Source organism: Podarcis filfolensis (genome assembly GCF_964270895.1).
Source record: "Podarcis filfolensis genome assembly, chromosome: 13".
NCBI lineage: Eukaryota > Metazoa > Chordata > Lepidosauria > Squamata > Lacertidae > Podarcis > Podarcis filfolensis.
In genome coordinates this window covers 50,313,207-50,333,709 of record NC_139615.1, presented here as the reverse complement: position 1 = coordinate 50,333,709, position 20,503 = coordinate 50,313,207, and the positions used below count along the sequence as shown (strand labels likewise).

General features: G+C 43.2%; 1 protein-coding gene across 2 annotated transcripts in view; it reads left to right on the top strand.

Annotated features, from left to right (window-relative positions):
• GLIPR2 (GLI pathogenesis related 2) overlaps positions 1-20,503 on the top strand; it is a 26,880-nt gene extending 6,377 nt beyond the window's left edge. For both annotated transcript variants that reach the window (XM_083583683.1, XM_083583682.1), the window contains exons 3-6: positions 9,673-9,781; positions 14,661-14,764; positions 15,905-15,982; positions 17,297-20,503. In XM_083583683.1, coding sequence (XP_083439809.1) covers positions 9,673-9,781; positions 14,661-14,764; positions 15,905-15,982; positions 17,297-17,457 — 452 coding nt within the window. In that variant the 3' untranslated portion in view covers positions 17,458-20,503. The remainder of the gene's footprint in view (positions 1-9,672; positions 9,782-14,660; positions 14,765-15,904; positions 15,983-17,296) is intronic.

The following is a 20,503-nucleotide window of genomic DNA, read 5'->3' as shown; positions in this document are numbered from 1 at the left end:
AAATAGCAACAGGGGTGGTAATCACTAGCTGCATGTTGTAACTTCTGATTGTGTACAAGGCCTGGGTGTGGGTGTATTTAAACTGCACTATCAGAGAAGTCCATCTGGTTTTACCCAGATGTAGGCAAGGCTAGAAGTCATGCAGCCTGCTTTTAACTGCAGCATCCAGCCAACAGATTTCTGTGTTGCTGCTGCTATGAGTTTCTCCAAGCCTGATAATTTCAGGGTGCACACAGATGTATCTAAAAACCAAGTGTCAATGTTCTTTGTGAAGTTGATGTGCAGAATGTTGAATACATGGGTGGCTTTGATGTCACAATTGTCACTGTTCCATGGAACAGTTTTGCAATGAGAAAAAGCAGAAAAAGTGGATTTGTTTTTTTTAAAGGTGCAATCAAAACATTTAATCAGAAAAAGGTACTCTCTGTTATAGAATGCTTTTTTCTCTGGGTGATGCCCATCAGGTGCAGAGAGTCTGTTGTTTTTCTGAGCCAGGCACAAGCCCCTCAATAGTTTAAATTTGGAAATTAGGGGTAGTATTGAAACAAATGATCATTATGGTCCATTATTTTCAATAGGTCTACTCTGAGTAAACACAGCTGATTGACACCTCTGGTCTGTGTTATGGTGTGATGCTTCTGTTATAATTTTCTGTTATTTTTCTCTTGATTTAGAAGAGGTTTAATAAAACTTGCAAGCCACCTCTGACAGTAGTTTGAACTAAAAAATTGATTTAAGTATTAAATATTTGAAATGGGCAAACATGAAATTGGTGCTTAAGCATTGGAGGGGAGGATCCAGAAGCCTGCCTGAAATATGATGTAGAGCAGAGCTTGTGTGTTAAAACTGGATGACAGGCCCATGTGTGCATTTGTATTAGACAGTTTCTAAATCCTCTGAAATTAGCATGTGTTAACAGCTAATTAAGGCAGACTGGTGCTTCCTGTGGTATACAGTGGTACCTCGGGTTAAGTACTTAACTCATTTCGGAGGTCCGTTCTTAACCTGAAACTGTTCTTAACCTGAAGCACCACTTTAGCTAATGGGGCCTCCTGCTGCTGCCATGCTGCCGGAGCACGATTTCTGTTCTCATCCTGAAGCAAAGTTCTTAACCCGAGGTACTATTCTGGGTTAGTGGAGTCTGTAACCTGAAGCGTATGTAACCTGAGGTACTACTGTATTAAAAACTAATGCACTCTGGACTAATCCCCCTTTGAGGTGGCAGCCTGGTGGTAATGGGTCATTAGTAAGACACAGGATCAAATAGGCTTTTGATGATTGGGGGTTACAGTACCTTGTTAGACAAACAGCACATTTCTCCACACAAGTAAGTCCTCTTTTGTTCAATGGAGTTTATTATCAGGAAGAGATTTTATTATTTTATTGAATTTTATACAATTTTAGAAAGCTAAAAACAATAAGGCATAATAACAGCAAAGGAACATCCTGTATTCCCTGCCCTCCCATCTCCCTCAGGAAAGAATTTTAGACTTCTTCCAATATGCGAAATTCTCTTAATATCTGATAAGTACCCCTTGAGGGTTCAGACAGTCAATACATGCAAAAATATCTAAGAAAACCCAGCCCTCTCTCTCATTCCTCTTCAACAGAGCAGGAAACCTCTCTGGGAGCCAGATATTGCTGGACTCTCATCAACTCCAGCTTCCTTTCCATTGCCCAGGCTGGCTTGGCCTGATGGCTGGGGGAGTCCAGGAACATCTGGAAAATCCATGTTGTTCTCCACTCCTACTATAAAAGCGACCTGGAAAGGGGGGGGTTTGCAGTGGGAGGTCAGGAGGAGAGGGAGTTGCTTCAGCCTTTCTTAACCCACCACCTGGTGCATATGCAATTTAAGCCACCCAGATTTCATGGACTAGAATGTAGAATATCTAAGTATGCATCTGTCAGGTTATCATTTTAGCAATATACCATGCATACAATAGAAGAAAACCATAAGAAACACAAATATCAGTGTCCTAAGACCACTGAGCTATAACAACCCTTGAGCAACAAGAGAGCATTTCCTGAAAGCATTTCCTGTTTAGAATGGTAAACAGGCTGCTACAATATTGAAAACATCCTTATAAATATGCTGGCAAATCAATTTTTTTCATTCCGCCGATAAGGAATGACTGTTTGCAAGGTGAACATTTAATAGCTTGAAGTAGGAGGTGGGGATTTACCACTGTATATGTGAATCTGTTCAACAGCAATGAACCTTAAATCCTCAGGTGTATTCTTACCTTCCAGGAAGTGAAATGTTAATGGAGCCACAAATGGTTTTGTTGCAATCTTACTTCTGTGCTCACTGATCTGTAATCTCAGGACTCCACTCATTCGTGAACAAGGACACAATATTACTTACGTAGTACATTATTGCTGTAAAAACCTTTATGGGACTGGTACATTGTTTTTCGCTATTACAGTTCTGCACTGCAAGAACACTTTCCACACCCAAAGTGACCACTTATAATTAGGAGCCTAATTCTGTCGTGTATTTATTTTATAAAATGTATATGCAGCTCAAACCCCCAAAGCAGTTTACAAAGAGATTTTGTACATTACTAAGATAATGTACTAATGTACAGGTTCTTTGTGTTAAATGAGCCATGATATCCTTTGAGGCAAGTCTTGAAATCCTGGGATATGTCTAACTAAGCATTGAGACACTGTGTGTCTAATAGAAAAGGACATGCCGTTATATCCTACTGACCAAAATAATTTGTTATAATGAATCTTCTTTGCAAAAACAAAAATCTGAGTCCACCATATATCCAAGACATGAAACATTTTATTTAATCTGTGGGATTTTTAGCTATTCTTGCATTGGTGCTAAGCATGGTATTCAGTTTCCTTGTTAACCAGAACATGCAAACTCATTTGTTTCAAATGGTGGTATGAATTCTGGCTGGTGCAGATCATGACTTGTGCTGGTGCATTTAGCAATCCTATCCCATGGTTAAAGTAAATAATGAAGAAGGGGAGGGGGGTTGTGTGACGGCTGCATCATGCTCCCAATCTTCTCATCTCCATTAGGGGAATATCAGATCCTTCAAGTGTCCCGATTTAATCAGGACATTCTGAATTTACAGAGGCTGCCCTGGCTTCTGATCCCAATCTGGGATGCCCCGATTTTCTCAGAGGCCACTGCCAGCATCACAGGGCCTAGGGCAACCTTCCTGAGGCGGCTTGAGGCTGCTGAGCAGAAGGCTGAAGACAGCAATGGTGAGAGAGAGGAGGCAAGGAGGGGGCAATCAGGCGGGAGAGGAAGGGGTCAGCGGCAGGGAGGGGGCAAGTGACGTAGATGGGGGAGGCCGGGGGGTGCCCCAAAATTTTCTTACAAAATGTTGGAGGGTATGCAATATTAAAGGGACGCGGGTGGTGCTGTGGTCTAAACCACAGGGCCTAGGGCTTGCCATTTGGAAGGTCAGCAGTTTGAATCCCCGCGACGTGGTGAGCTCCCGTTGCTCGGTTTCAGCTCCTGCCAACCTAGCAGTTCAAAAGCACATCAAGTGCAAGTAGATAAATAGGTACCGCTCTGGCAGGAAGGTAAATGGCATTTCCGTGCACTGCTCTGGTTTGCCAAAAGCGGCTTAGTCATGCTGGCCACATGACCCGGAAGCTGTCTGCGGACAAATGCTGGCTCCCTTGGCCTATAGAGCGAGATGAGCGCCGCAACCCCAGAGTTGTCCACGACTGGACCTAACAGTCGGGTCCCTTTACCTTTACCTTTATGCAATATTAAGTCTGCTCTGGAGTGGTTCTAGTCCATGCTAGTGACTGAAGCAATGTTTGGCTTCTAGTAAAATATTAGCTTGTGGAGCCCAACACCCTCCCCAGGGCTGGACGATCCCTATCTCCATGACTTCTGAAGGTCTTCCCACCACTCTATACATCCTTTTTACGATTTGTTAGCTTTGCAGATGTATAAACAAGCAGCTTTCAGGAACCTTAGTCATTAGCATTTTTTGAAGACTCGAGTGGAAAAAACCCCAAGTTAATGACTCATTGCAGGCTGTGTAATAGATTTCTGTATATATGAATCACAGTTAAAAGGAAGGGAAGCTGTAGTGTTTTCCAGAAGTTGTATGTTCTCCTGCCTGCTAAGAGTGGGCTTGAAAATGGATGGATTAAATTGCAACCAAACCAGGAGATGATAGGAAACACAGAAGTTGGTGAACTAGGGCCACATTTATGAATTTAACAAGAGCAGATCAGCAGTCGTGATGCAGTGCAAGACAGCAGCTGCCACAAAACGATTGTTACAGAAATCACAGCGGGGGGGGCGGCGCACATCTTTAAAGTTGTTAAATGTTACAAATATTATGCCTGAATGTATCCTTTCGACTTGACAGCTCAAATCAACCCCTTTGCCAAGTTCCTCCATTCCAACGCCATTTTGCCCTTGGAAAAAGGACTCTTTCCCCTGCCGCCTCTCCAGGCTTGAAGACATGTATACACACCTCCTACCCCAGGAAATGCCCAGAGGTAACAATTGCTGGGCTCCTTGTTCTCCAAGGGAAGCCAAATCTCATCACCAGACCTGTCTCAGGCTCCAGACATGCAAAGGAAGTTCTGTTGTACTTTTGGGTGGTGGGTACTATGCTAATCTTATACTTGGGTGTTTCCCTGACATATCTGTCTATGCTAATCTTGTGTAACTCTCCCCTTTTGTGACATGTTAGTGATGTAGCAGTGATGCTGTGCGAACTGTATTCTGGGATATGGTGGGAAAGTTTTAAAAGTCAATGTCGCCCCATGCTCTGAGTTCACTTACTGCTGTTTGAACCTGTTGCGCAACAATAAAGGATCTAAGTCTACTGACTGGTGTTTTGTTCCAAATTACTTGGCTGGAATTTCCTCCTTTTACTGACCGCATGGACCCGCGGGGGACTTGGACTCCGATGAGCTGGGCTGTTGAATAGTCTCTCAACCCAGAATTTTCCTTAACACTATGCATGAGCAAAACCCTGTCAAAGGAGAGAACATAGGAGCCAACTTCTTCTTTTCAATTTTTAAATTAATTTTCCAAAAAAATTTTAAACAAACAAACATAAATCCTAATCGTAATTGAACCAATACTAATAACATTGTTAAATGACTTCCTCAAATCCCCCTGGTTGAATTTCATTGTATATCATTTTAACAGTTTTCCAAAATCAATTTTCTCAAAAAATTAACTTGATCACTTAACATCTTTCATTCTTTCTAATTTAGCTTTAAACATCTAAATTCCTATCCTTACATGTTTAAATCCTAAGCCTATCTAATATTTGCAAGCTTTTCCAATTAGATTATCTTAACGTATTTAGCTAAATAGTCTATAAATTTCATCCATTCTTCCTGGTACTCCTCCTCCTTCTGGTTGCGGACTCTTCCAGTCAGGTCGGCTAGCTCCGAAAAGTCCATCATCTTCATCTGCCCATAGGAGCCAACTTTTAGGAGCAGAGGTGCCTCCTCCCCCCCCCCAGTAATATATTTGAGGGAGCCGGGGGCCCCAAGTTGATGGGCATTGCCATTCAAATGGTAATTGGGTGCTGCATCTTGTGATTGGTGATGTGGGCGGGGCTTACCTGTCTCACAACTCCCCCCCCAATATTTTATTCAATTTGGCACCCCTAGAGAGAGGCAGCCTTAACCATACCCAACTGTACCAGTGGTGGTCTAGCCATTGACCAGCAGTGCCATCTCATAACCGTCAAACTAGCACTGCTAAAGTCCAGGGCCCCACCTGAAATATGCAGGATCTTAACCAAAGCAGGCAGTCAATGCGACTACATGAACCAGGCAGCTTTCAAAGCCTGAATCACACAACAAATGCCTTGGGCTTTTCAACCGCAGCAGTTTATCAGCAGATAATGGATTATAAGAATCAGGATGTGCCAGGCATGCCTGCATCTGCCTCCTAGCATTCTACATATCCTGAAATCCCCAGTAGTGCAGCACACACACACACACACACCCCACAAGAAACCCACATTGTCTTCCAAAGAGGAGACAGAGAGGAGATATGAGAGCCGTCTTCAAATATCTGAAGGAATGGAAGATGGAGCAAACTTGTTTTCTCCTGCCGTGGAGGGTAGGACCCAAACCAATGGCTTCAAGTTACAAGATTCCGACTAAACATCAGGAAGAGATTTCTGACAGTAAGAGCTGTTTGAGAGTGGAATGGTCTCCTTTGGGAGGCTGTGGTCTCTCCTTCCTTGAGGTTTTTAAGCAGAGGTTGGAGGGACATCTGCCTTGGATACTTTAGTTGAGATTTCTGCATTTCATGGGGTTGGCCTTGATAGCCCTCAGGGTAGCTTCCAACTATGATTCTATGATTCTAAATCCCAAACTCACACCTAGAATAAACCTTCCTGATCAACCTCTGTGTCTAAGCAATATTTCAGAACTGGGACATTCCTGTTAGTATCTCTTGCCTGTCCCAAAGTAGCTGGAGCTCCCTCCCTGTTCTGAGAGAACTTGCCCAAGCACTGCTAAAAGACACATGAGCTATCCTAGTAAATAGAGCAGACTTCTTTCCAGAATTAGTTGGGGTAGATGTGTGGGCATTTATGTATTAACTTTATATCTCTTCCTTCTTCCCAAAGGATTTCAAGACAGTATGCATCTTGTACAGCATTGCAAAGTGCTCAGAACACTTTATAAACATTAAAGGAATACTTTGGGATTGCAATTATTTGAAAGTTCTTCAGGAGTACATTATCTCCATTTAAATGTGTGTTAGGATCACATGCTTAGTAGTTATGTCTATACTGACAGATCATGGATTAGATCAGGGAATATAACTCAAATTCACTTAATCTTGTTCTATAAAGCTTGTTTTTTTAAAGCAGCTTCTGCTTCCAAGTTTGTTGGAAAGTCCAGCTGCTCCCTTCTTTTCCGTGAGCCCATCGTGCTGAGATTACCAAACTGTGACAAAGCAAGCTCTGTATCTTTCAGGCTCCAGAGGACAGAAACGGGAAGCAAATTCGTCATTTATTGTTCTTGTTTCTCAGCACTAGCACAGATGCATCTTTAAGAAATAACATTCCTTGACTGCTGACTGGATGATTTCGGCTTTATTTCAGTTGTTACCGTATGCTAGGAGGCTCCATGTCTTTGTGTGTGTGTGGGAGAAAGAGAGAGAGAAAGCAATATTAGAATTGCATATTTTTATAACTCTGTAAACGTAGAATTTTATGTTCCTGTACATCTTCATTGAGTTAATAAAACGTAGCTGTTTGGCAGATCTGCATATTAATTATCGGTTATGGAAAGTTTAATGAGAGGCGCACAATGTACATTACATTATGCAAAAAATATGTCCTAAATCTTAATACTAAATGTGGTATCTAAATCCGGCATTCTGTATTGCAGGGCATTTTAAGATTACCAAATTAATAGTTACCTCAGCAACGATTGGGAGAGTCATAGCTCAATAGTAATTTACATGTGGAAGGTCCCAGGTCTGGCATCACCAGCTAAAAGACAAGGCTTTGGAGACCTTGGAGGACCTGCGCCCATTTGGATCCGACAATAATGGGACGAATGGCCTCGTTTGCACCTTTGCATATTTGGTACTCGGATGTGTAGGGTGTTGCACAGTGAACACATTGGTAATGGGATGGAAATCATGCTATCCATCCTCTTCTGTTAGATATTGGAAGTGCCTGTGCTTCTTTGACCCAAGCTTGTGTACTGTTCTTTCTTTTTAAACATAAATATGGGTCATTTCTACACAAGGATTCTTTAGCACTGTTATCTGCTAGAAGAGGCATTAAAACTGTGGTTCTACGTAGCATATAATATAGTACTATATTCCCTATAATTACCCCTCAGTTCTTGTCCCCACAGCAGAAACAAAAGTGGTTTGTGCATTACTGACCTACGCTCTTGCTCTAAGGCTGCAATCCTAGGTATGTTTAAGTCAGAATTAAGCTTCCGATTTACTCCCTAGAATGCACACTTAGGAATGCAGCCTCTGATCACATGGTGTGAAGTGATTCATGCTTCTTCTGGACACTGGCGTTATTTAAGTTGGTACTTCATTTACTGATTTGCTTTTTACAATCATAGCCAGGGGTGCCAACTTGAATAAAATACTGTGGGGGCCCAGATAAGGCCCACCCTGCATAATCAATCACATGGTGCAGTGCACACACACTGTTTGAATGCGAGTGCCCATCAACTTTGCGGGGACCCAGGCCTCTCAAATATTTATGGGGGGGGGCGGCGAAGCCCCTACGGCCCCTCGGAGTTGGCTCCTATGATTCTAGCAATTTCAGCATTTGCTTCTTCATTTTTAAAATGATAATTTTATTAGTACACATGCACTTTAGTACAAAACAAATTGAAAATTAAAAAGAGTGGGGGCAATAGTTGCTGTGGAAACAAATGGGGGAAGGGGCCACATGCTGTAGGGACAGGCAGGCAGAACATCACCAACTATCTTACTGAAACAGATAGGTAGCCGTGTTGGTCTGCCATAGTCAAAACAAAATTTTTTTTTTTATCTTAGTCAAAACAAAATTTTTTTTTATCTTACTGAAGACTCCTATTGCTAGGTACATTAATAGTGCTTTGCAAGTCTACACCCACCAGGCTGGTGCTGCAGTTGCACTGAAAGTAGGAAAAATCACCACAAACTTTATTGAAAAAGACAAGAGTACAAAGTGGAACACATTGGAATACAATCGTTTGGCAGAGACACCACTTGGCATCTTCCCAACATGAATGAGTGATGCACATTCCAGAGAAAGTCGTTGCACTACTAAGTGGAATAGTTCCAAACTTTCCTGCTCCTTGGAGATTAGCTGAGGTTTCATGCAAAACTGCTCAGAATAGCCAATGTATCAAAGGAAGAAGCACTGGGACAGGGAGGTGACGCTTTTATGTATTAATTATTTGCTATTGTGGGCTGTTTTGTGCTCAGTTTGCTTGCTGGAAATGTGGCATACAAAAGTAAAAGATGAGTATGAAGAAAGATAGATGTGCACCCTAAGTTCTTACTGTATATTGTTAATTTTAGATCTGTAGGCGCAGATCACCCTCTAGAATAAAATAGTTTACCAGGGAAATGCTGAAAACGCCCTTTGGGGTGCCTCAGGGTCAATTTTTATGGTAGCCCAAATCTCAGTTGTACGGGTGTATGTATATATCTCAATTTTAGCTCATGAGCTATTGCTGCAATCTGCTCTGATTGTATATTTTATCTTTATAAACACTGTTTTTATTGTGTTATGCAAGCTGGACTTTGACCGTAATAAATTATCTAAATCTTAGATATGGAAAAAAAAATTATTATGCTAACAAATTGGCTTTGCTACTTTTTTGCGTTGGTTGTTGAAGATGAGCTAAGGAGGTTATGGTTATAAGACAGAAACTCTGATACCAGGTCAAAAGCTTTGAATGCCACAGATTACATGCATATTATAGTTCCTTTCTTCTTGTCTTTCTCTGCAATGCAATATATATCATAATGCATCCCCTCTCGCCAGTGCTTGTGCAACTAAGTGATCTCAGGTGCAGCTGTTTTAAAACAAGCCATCTGATGAGTTGGTTAAACTGATTTTCTTCTTATTTCGTAGGCTTTGAAATGTAAGAGCAATGTAAGATTTTGACCCTTGCTTAGGGCCTGAAGCAGAGACTGGAATTGTTTTGAATTTCTAATGCTTTATACCGTTTTAGCTTCCAAGCAATTTGCGGAAGAGGTCTTAAAAGCCCACAATGACTACAGGAAGAAGCATGGAGTTCCCTCACTAAAACTCTGCAAGAAGTTAAACAGGGAAGCACAGCAGTGAGTACAACTACTTCTTTATTTTGTTAATTGAAGAGTTTATCGGTATTGCAGTACTTTTGATTTAATTCTTGGTTTGTTGGTACTCAAATCCTCATGGATTTATTTCCTGGAACAATAAAAAAGACATTTTTCCCCACTGCCAGGATCAGCATAATTGTCTTCTCCAGTGGTGCCATATTTTGGAAGAGCAAGCTGGCACACAGCAAAATCTCTAGTAATTTCTATAAGCATTGGTCGAAAGGAAGAAGAAAACTTAAATGTTGTTAATGCCAATGGCTGGCACTACCAAAGAATATTAGAGCTAAGGAACACAAGCAAAATTACATGGTGCATGTTGTTGTTTAGTTGTGTCCGACTCTTTGTGACCCCATGGACCAGAGCATGCCAGGCACTCCTGTCTTCCATTGTCTCCCGCAGTTTGGCCAAACTCATGGTGCATGTAGTTAAGCTCTAATGTTATTTGGTATTGCCAGTGATTCACACCACCATTTCTTGGACCACTTCACACAGTTGGTAGGTCTCATAGGATGGGATGCTTCTCTGTGCAAGAAGACCACCCAGAATAGACACAGTAGCTCCTAGCATGTGTGAGAGAAGGGGCCTCACTTTATCCCTCATGTGCTCGTTTTCTGGATGTATTAAATTTATATAATCTTTCAAGCATTCTGATGTCCCTGTCTCTAAAAACTAAACAGTTGCTATCATGTTCCTGTTGAGGAAAAGATATTAACTGGCTGGTTTGAGGAGGATCACTTCATGGTGTTGACACCCATAGCTTGGCCACTGCCAGAACTCCTTCATGGGGACCTGTGGGTGCTTGGAGACACACTGTGAAGCCGGGAGCATTGCATTCTGTTGCGCTATCAACATTCCAAGCATATTATAGGGTTTGGTAATCTTTGGAAGTCTTTAGGTCTCACGGCAGGGCTGCCTCACACTCTCCTCCTCCTCCTCAGGCGGACGATCATATCCCTTAAGGAACGGGGATTAGCTGCAAAATACCACGGCTTTGCATGTAGCTGTGTTCACATCATTCAGCAAACTCCTGCAGCTTCCAGAACCTCTGAGACTACTTCCATGTATGGAAGCTGCTGGAAGGCTGGTGCAGAAGCTACCCCCCCCCAGCCCAGGACACTAAAAAACCAATTGCATACACTGTCCTAAGGGACATATAGACTGTGTTGGGCTCCATGGACTGGTCAAAGTACAAAGCTTTCTTTGGGGTGCTGTGGGTCAGTGAATGCACAGCCAGCTTCTTGCTTCAGTGGTTACCACGGGTCTTGTGCTGGGTGATATGTGCCTGTCCCAGTCTTCCTCAAGGGTGCAGGTGCAGGTTTCTAAGACAGACCAGTGTGGAAAAGGGGCCGGAGGAGGATGAGATGGGAGACAACCTTATGCCCTGGCTTACGTCGCTGATTGTGGTGAAGGCCCTGCCAGATGCCCTTGTCATTAGCTAGGCAAGAATAATCTGAGAAACAGAAAAGGCATCATCAGCCTCACCAGCCTACCAATCTGGAGACTCCGCTCTTGAAACACCTCCTTAATATCTATATTTTGGTCTGAACTGTTGGTGCTGCAGCAGTGATAGGGCAGATTGGGGGGGGGTGATTCAGCACCCTGGCATTGTAGTTCATAACGGAGGCCTGTCCAGACCTGATGGGGCACATCTGTTGCCCATGGGCACCAAGGTGTGGCTGCTGGATGTTTACAAAGACCTTTGAGAGTGTTGCAGATGTAAGTAGGTTGGGGGGGAGCTGACTGAGGGTGGGGTCAACTGAGGTGGCAGATAAGGCATTGGGTTGAATTCCTAGTCAATGCAGATGGGGAGGCAACTGGGACTTAAGGGATTGGGGTGCTCCCTTAAAGGTGTCTGGGGGAGGTGCTTCCATCCTGACACCCAGGTGGGGGCTGATGGGCCAGGATACCCCCCGAAATGGTGATGTTAGAGGTCCCCCCATTTTGAGGTACATCCCGGAGTGATCCTTAACCTGAGATTACCATAACCCTTCTTTTATCCCAAAGCAATTGTCTTGTTATTATTTCATCTTCCTTGATTAGTCCCCAGCTGCCCACGGCCTCACTGTGTCTGGGCCCACAATCCTGAATTCACACACAAAGTGACCGTCAGTAAGATGGGTGGGATTTGGCATCATACTAAGGTGATCATTATATCAGAACAAGTATTTGTGCTTTCTGGACCGAACAACCTCTCCTTTCCTCTCCTAAATGCTTTTCTGGGGATTCTCTCGATCCCCTGAGCTGCTTTAGGAGATTTGGAGGGAGGGGGAAAGCTTAGTCAAGCTAGCAAGACTCATTGGTTGAATACAGCAAATGACTTTGCAAAAAGCAGTATCAGAAGAGGATCAAAGGCAGTCCCATGCAGATGTTGAGATCAGATGGGGAAAACAAAAGACAATCCTTCTGGTCATTTGTCCTACAAAGTTAGCACTACTAGGCCATTCTGGGAGAATGCTGCACACACGCCAGAAAGAGAAGCCCATCGATAGAAAAGGGTAGCCAAAGGAAGATATAAAATCCATGCATGACAAGCAAACCTAGATACTCACTCCAGCCTTCAGACAGAAAACCCAATAGGATGTAAGTGGGAGTTGAAAATAAAGTAAAGTGCAATAGGGTAAAATTAATGGCATATGGTCCGATTCATTGTGAAAGGCTGTTCACGAAAGCATGAGGAGAACTACATGGAATGATAGCTACATGATAGCCATGTTCAAATATATAAAAGGATGTCACATAGAGGAGGGAGAAAGGTTGTTTTCTGCTGCTCCAGAGAAGCGGACACGGAGCAATGGTTCCAAACTACAAGAAAGAAGATTCCACCTAAACATTAGGAAGAACTTCCTGACAGTAAGAGCTGTTTGACAGTGGAATTTGCTGCCAAGGAGTGTGGTGGAGTCTCCTTCTTTGGAGGTCTTTAAGCAGAGGCTTGACAACCATATGTCAGGAGTGCTCTGATGGTGTTTCCTGCTTGGCAGGGGGTTGGACTCGATGGCCCTTGTGGTCTCTTCCAACTCTATGATTCTATGATTCTATGGAATCAGGCACACAACTGTCAGAATGTTGTTCAGTGTTACAGCCATAAAAGGGATGCGAGGTAAACACTGATGCAAAATACAACTTTTAAAAAAGAGATTCAGAGGAACTAGACCTACTATACAGTCCTACAGAAGATACCACAGCAGATGTTCTGCAAAACCTTTATCAGAGGAGCGTTGTCACAAGCTATTAAGAAAAATCAGCTTTGTGGGTTAATTAATGTGTCTGTTGAGAAGGAGTGTTCGAAAAGGCAATGGTGCGTAATTAATTAATACTGTCCTGAGAAGATGAAGCCGCTAGAGAGTTAATGTCTATAGGAACGAAAAGCTAAGTGGCCTTCCTGAGCTTTCCGTTCTCATTTCTCTTCCTCCTTGCTTGTTTCTGACGTATGTGGATCTTAAGTGAAAGATCCCGTTTGAAGTTTACTGTGCAGCCATGTCTGCCTTCAGTCTGGTGGGCCAAAACCTACTCAGCAACAATGGAAGCATAGAAATCTTTATGGGAGAATCACCTCAGCATGAAGAGAAGCACACATCACTGTCAACATACCAGAGTCCCTCATCAAATGTTGACTCATTTCAAATAACAATTTCTTACCCTTTTTACCACAAATATGGCATGGCCCACCCTCAAATTTACCTCTTTTGCACAACCCAGTTTCAGATCAATCTGTGGGACCATTTTCTGTCTATAAACTCTGGAACCTACTTCACCCCCCGATTTCTCACTGCAGTGGCAGAATACAATTCAGCTGGGTCAGGTTAGGGTTAGCGTTGGTGTTGGAATTATTAGTATTAACATTAGGGGGACGGTCTTGGCTCCACTGCTGAGACAGGAGGAGGAAATAGGAGCTTGCCAGCCCCCCACCCCATTTCTAAGGCCAAAGGAAGGAATTATCTAGGACAGGCTTCCTCAACCTCGGCCCTCCAGATGTTCTTGGCCTACAACTCCCATGATCCCTAGCTAGCAGGACCAGTGGTCAGGGATGATGGGAATTGTAGTCTCAAAACATCTGGAGGGCCGAGGTTGAGGAAGCCTGATCTAGGAGGACCCAAGTGAGGAGCTTGGGCAGAGGCCATATTTGATGATGGCTATGATGATGATGATGATAAAGATAAAAAAATTACTTACATCCTGCCCATCTGACTAGGTTGCTTCAGCCACTCTGGGTGGCTTAAAAAGGTAAAGGGACCCCTGACCTTTAGGTCCAGTCATGGCCGACTCTGGGGTTGCGGTGCTCGTCTTGCTTTATTGGCCAAGGGAGCCGGCGTACAGCTTCCGGGTCATGTGGCCAGAATGACTAAGCCGCTTCTGGCGAACCAGAGCAGTGCACGGAAACCCCAAGCACAGCAAAGCATCAAACATAAAAAAAAAAATCCTGAAAAGTCTTCCGCAATGGTATGAGTAGCTCTGGGGCACTATGTTGCTCTTATACAGAACATTGTGCATACTCTTCATTTAGAACAGGGGTCACCAATCTATGGCCCGGGGGCCAGATAAGGCCCAAGGGACTTGTTTATCTGGCCCGCGGCGGCAGCAGCCACTGCCTCCGCCCACTCTTACTGGTGCTGTGCAGCGCAACACAGGGACCCACTTCCCATGCAGAGGAGCACCGGAAATAGCATGTGCGCGTGCGTACGGGTGCACGTTCCCACACCCTCTGGCCCGCCATGCAATCTTTGCTGGAGACCCCGGCCCGAGGCAAGGAAAGCTTGGAGACCCCTGATTTAGAATAACCTTCGCAACCTGGCACCCATTTTGCTTCAGCCTGATGCAGTCTGTTTACGCTTATGTAAAGATCTTTCCTTTTTTTATCTAGGTATTCAGAAGCACTTGCTAGCACCAGAATCCTCAAACACAGTCCTGAGTCCAGTAGTGGGAAATGTGGGGAAAATCTTGCATGGGCTTCGTATGATCAGTCAGGTAAGATAAGTACATAGGAAAGACTTGTTAACATTTTCAAACATTTTCCTCTCAAAACTGTAAGGACTGCAATCTACGCAACACATATGTGATAAAATACCATAGAAAGCATTTTTATATTTGTCAGTCTAACAGTGGCACAGTGCCATACTTATGCATGTTCAAGTGGGACTTGCTCCTAAATGAGCATAGGATTGCAGCAAGAAGTTTAAGATAAACATTATTAATTTTCAATGGTTGGAATTGGTTGTATGCTTTGATTAGGTATCCCAGTGCCACCTTTGGTACTCTTGTTCGAGGCTCATTGAACCTAGGCAGAGAGCTGGTGTGGTATTGTTTCGATAAAGTTGGATGTGAGCCAGCTTATATTTTTTTCAGTTATTGATTACATTTGTATCCCACCTTTCCTCTAAAAAGCTTGCATCTCCATATCCAGGGTCTCAGCCACATTGGCAGAGAAAAAGTGCTTTATATGCTTTGTATATGCATTATAATACTGTGACACCAGGTGGCGCTGTAGAGTTCCATTTTTGCCAACCCGATTTCTCATACAAAGTTTACAACGCGTTTAACTGAAACGCTTCTTCTTTCATGTGTCTAGATCCAGCCCAGAAATGTTATGGCCCAAGGGTAAGGTAGGGTGTAAATCAATGGAAAAGAGGCAGAACCTAACTACTGAATCCAATATGTTTAAAGTTATTTAACTGCATTAAATATTAAAACATTTGAATTTTATAAAATTGAAAATGTGCTTAGTGCTTGTCAGTTATCTCTGTGATTTTACACTCACCGACCAAAACATTTCTAAATTTATTTTCTCTCAAAATACACATGTTACATGTTTTGATACATTTTTCAAAACTGCATCAGGACATTTGGTAACTGCAAAAGACATACTTAGGTGGTCAAAAATTGCTTTCTCTTTACGTTTTAAATTCAGCTACTTATTGCTGTTGGTCAGAATGGTGTACTCTTTTTTTTCCAAAACTTTGGGGGTTTTACTAACTTAATTCCAGCTTGGTTAGAATGTTTTTTGAGAGCCCAGAGCTGCCTTGTCTTGGAGGGCAAAAAGAACAGAGTGGCAGCATTTTTGCACCCCATCAATTGCAATTCAACAGCATCTTTTCATTCATTTTGCAGGGAGCGAAGTAGCTGACAGATGGTACAACGAAATAAAAAGTTACAACTTTCAGAGTCCGGGGTTTTCCTCTGGGACAGGTGAGTATGGGCTTGGCGTTGCCTACTGACAGTTAGCCAGGGCTGGCCCACCTATGAGGCAAGGGAAGGGACTGCCTCGGGCAGCAGGATCGCAGGGGCAGCAGATCCCGTCTCTAAGGAATGCATCACCCGCTGCTGCGGTGGTGGTGGCAATGATGGCTGTGGGACCCTCCTTGGAGGCCACAGCTGCCCCCTCCTTGGCACCCGCCCCATGCCGCCTCTGCCACGGTCTCTCAGTGAATAGGAGGCAATGCTGGTCTCCTCCCACCCCTAGCAAGGAAATGGTGGGCTCCCCATCCACCCAACGAGATTCAGAGAGTGGACCTCTCTCTTCCTCTCCCCGCACCTCAGTTGTTGGGTGAGGTTGAATTGATTTCCCCCCTTCACTCACCCGTTCTTCCCTGGTGCAGGGGTGCCATTTAGTGGTTCACCAGAATGTTTTTGGCTGGCCCTGCGGATAACCTAAAGGACACTTCTAGTTTCTCACAATATCTCAGAAATTAAGCTTTTATATAAACATATCGTTTCAACTGAATAGAGGGTGGGGAGATGGAGGCATGCTGTTCAAAATTCAGCAAGAAACAGGCGCTGGGTAACCAAGTGTGAAGAAGCTCAGGCTTAGTAATTTCTAAATCTTCCTCTTTCTAACACCATAATTTGAAAAAGCATTGATTCCAAAGACACGTGGTTTAATTTTTCAGGAAATGGCAGAGATACCAGTTAGAAGCTTTACTAACTGCATTGGGTTAATCTGTGAAGTACGGATGTGTTGCCATAGAAACAACTAACTAGGGATGCTTCGAGAGCAATAGGCCAGTGACTAGTCAGGGTTAGTCTCATCTGGCGCAGGTCGGTGGGAATTCTCAAGAGGACAGACATGCTGTCTTTTCTGAAACCAAAGCTATGACTTTGGGGGTTCACCATGAAGTCTAATGGGGAGCAAGACTGGTTGAAGTGTTCATGCTCTTCTATTTAATGCTCAGCCTGTGTATGTTTATAAATAAAAGCGTATATCACAAGACCACCTCAGTCTCCAGTGAGCTTCATACCAAGGAACCTGAAACTGAGGTCAAACAAACAAGTTAACTAATTGGAGCACTCCTTAAAACTTTCAAATGTATCCTCAAAACAATTGTTCTTTTAAAAAGTTATGAGCAAGCAATACTTTTATTGCGCACAAAGGTTAATGTCCTTGAGTTAGGATGCTTGAATTTCCTTGAGCAATTTTTCTGAAACCGACTACTGTTCTTGCCCAGTCTTGCATGAGACTCTTGCCCAGAGCCTAATAGATCATGTGTGGGGTTTTTCTTTAAGGACACTTTACAGCCATGGTTTGGAAGAACACCAAAAGGATGGGAGTTGGAAAGGCGGCTGCCAGCGACGGCTCCACATTTGTGGTGGCCCGATATGAGCCTGCTGGCAATATTGTCAACCCTGGTCACTACGAACAGAATGTGCTCCCGCCAAGGAAATAACATTGCCAGGAGCCTGAGGGAAAGGACTGCTCAAGCGGCTAATGAAAAGCAAAGCGGAGGATCGGATTAGTTTGGATAAGCAGGTTTATATTTGAAAATGGTTATCAAACTTGCTACAAGGAGAGTGGCTTGAATCGTGAGAATCAATCTTGCCTACCAAAATGGACTTTTGTATGGAACCAGTGCCTAAAGGGCTGAGGAACCTCAGCAAGCCCAAAATGTAGAATCTGCAAAAATTAGGAGTTCAAATAATGGTTTTATATAGCTTTATATTTGTCTAGGGTTCCTTTTTAAAATTACATTTGTATGGTTTAAGTAAAATTCAGTTGTGATAACTTTTAAATGTTTTTTTTAATCAAGTTCAGATTGTAAATTACGAAGTAAACAGTCTGATTTTGGCTATTGCATGAAAACAGTTGAGTTCCTTATGAATCCCATTCACATCCATAGCCCTTGCTTTTATGCAGTACTTTATAATATTTTTGTATGCTCTTTCTAGTTGTATCAGGGTTCTCTCTGTAGCCTGGATACACTCTGTAAATAACATTTGTGTTCTTTGGCCAAGTGCATGTGTCAAAATCACAATGGTCTGTCAGATGATGGTGGCATCTGGGAGCACAGAAGATGAAAACTGAACTCTGTGATGTACTGTATATTGAGCAAGGTTTGCCGTTGCCATGAAAGGTTTTCCAGTTAGTTGAAATTTGAACTTAGTCCTAGATGAGTAGCTACTATTTGGATGAGTACTATTTGTTCAGTGAAATCCGGGATGCCACATAGCAGCCTAAATCCAGGGCTGTATACATGTTGCGGTGGAAGTGCAGAATTCAGCTTCTTGAGAATCTCACGAGAAAATAAAACCAAGCAGCACAGCTGCAAAAAGATGCTCAGAAGTGCCTGGTCAGATGCCCACCAAGATGTCAGAAGCCTGGTAGTTGATGTCAGTACTTCCGTGGCTTACATAGGTTCTTGACCTCATTAGTAGCAAAACCAGAATAAATTATGCAAGATAGCAAAAATACAGGTAAATTATTCAGAAAAGCGAAATCGTGCAAATAGAGCAACTGTGCATAATTTATACTGGTTAAAGGATTACTCTTTTCTTGGTGCATAATTTAGATGCCTGGTTGCAGATTTGTTTTTTTTAAAAAAGTTGGCACAATGTGTGCCTGTTGTATGTACAATTCAGATGACAATTTACATGATATGGTGTTGCTCACAGTGGTTTACATTAAAAATACATACCATACCAGTGACTAGGGGAAGGCAGGCCCTTTGGGATTATTCTGCCATCATTTGAAATCACAATCTTTCTTAACACCATCTCTTCCCCCACTTTAAGAAATATTGTAAATCTTCTATTCATCTGCTCTTTTAGAACATTCCTGTTAGATATGTAACTGGTAATGCATGACTTTATGCTGCAGTTCCAAGTGAGTGTAGGAAGGTGCACATAACTAAGCTTCCTGAGAAATTCAGTTTTCATTTTGTAAAGCAAGATGCAAAAATTTGCTAAAAGCTCAGAAGTGTGAGCAGTGCCTGAAGGAGATTCTCAGTCATCGGGGACGTCAGGTTTCAGTGTCATTTCCTTTCCCATGATTAGCAAGGGCAGCATAAATTATGAAAGATAGCAAAACTTGTAGAGTAAATTATGCAAAATAAGATAAATCATAAAATTTGCTCAAATTTTATAACTTATCACATCTCACAGGATTTTGTTTTCTTAGTACAGAATATGGATTGCCTGAATATATATAGTGCAGAGTACACATAGTTCTGCACAGAAGACTTGCCCTTATATTTTTGATATGTCTATACATCTGAAATAATACTGCCCAGGGCCATCCACTGGCTGGACTATAGATCTCAGCCAGCCAGCTGGTGGGTGACCAAGGAAAAGAGAGGCGGTATCTCAGCTACACCCAGGGAGGCTGCCAGCCTCACCAACCAGCCCAGGGCAGTTATAGTTTATCCGATGCCAGCATTCAGATGATGCTTCCCTGTTTGGAGATGGATGGTGTGGAGGAGAAGGGGTGAGAGACCCTGGAGGAAGGGCACAGAGTGCAAGTTTCCACGGGGAGCTGCTGGATAATGAACCGGGATGTGCACAGAGGGGAGAGAAGGGTTGGGTGAACCCAGAAGTTCCTGCCTAGGATTCTCATTTTGGCACGAGGCAGAGACCTGCGAGTTTAGACAAGTTTTGGGGTGGGTGGGTCCAGTGAACCCCGGGCAAAGAGCAGGTGGAAGGAGGAGAGAGCCAGGGATGCCTAGATGCTAAGCAACTGTCCAGTGGCAGCCTGCTCCTTACCTACCAGAAGAGGAGAAAAGAAAGACGACCAGCGTAGCATTGGGACATCCTGAGGGGCGGCCAGAGGCGGCCATGTGGCCCAGGTTTGGACAGCAGCCCCCAACCTCCCTTGAAGCCCCAAATCCCCAAGGCAGCTTGTAGGCCTCCTTCCTTTAGTCCCAGGCTGCGAACACACTATACCTTAAAAGCAGATTTCTTCCCTCCCCCCCCCAAAGAATTATGGGCACTGTAGTTTATCTCTCATTTACAATTCCTAGCAACCCTTAAACTACAGTGGGCAGAGGGGAGTCACGTCCAATCAAGTGAGACATCAGGCACTGTAATTTAAGGGTGTGTGTGCTTCAAATGCCCTTTAAAGGCATAGTCCATATGAGCCCCACTTTAACCAGGACGCACACCTCACCCTAGGGAGGCCCACCCATGAGGCAAGGTGAGGCAACTGCCTCAGGTGGCAGGATCCAGAAGAGTATCAGGTCCTGATGTCAATCTTTCTACCCCCACCCGCCTTATCTCTTTACTTCCATGAGCATAGCCTTACTAAAATTGTGTATATTCATGAATATTCAGCTTCTGTTTAAAAGAAATGAAACATGAAATCAGAAAGGTCTTTGGCTTACATGGTCACATGATATTAAGTTAGTGCTGCTGCTGTTTGTATTCCAAGTCCATTAAATGTAACCCAAGAATTCAATACAGCAGAATTATTAATATTTGAAAATAAAGTATTTTTTGTATGAA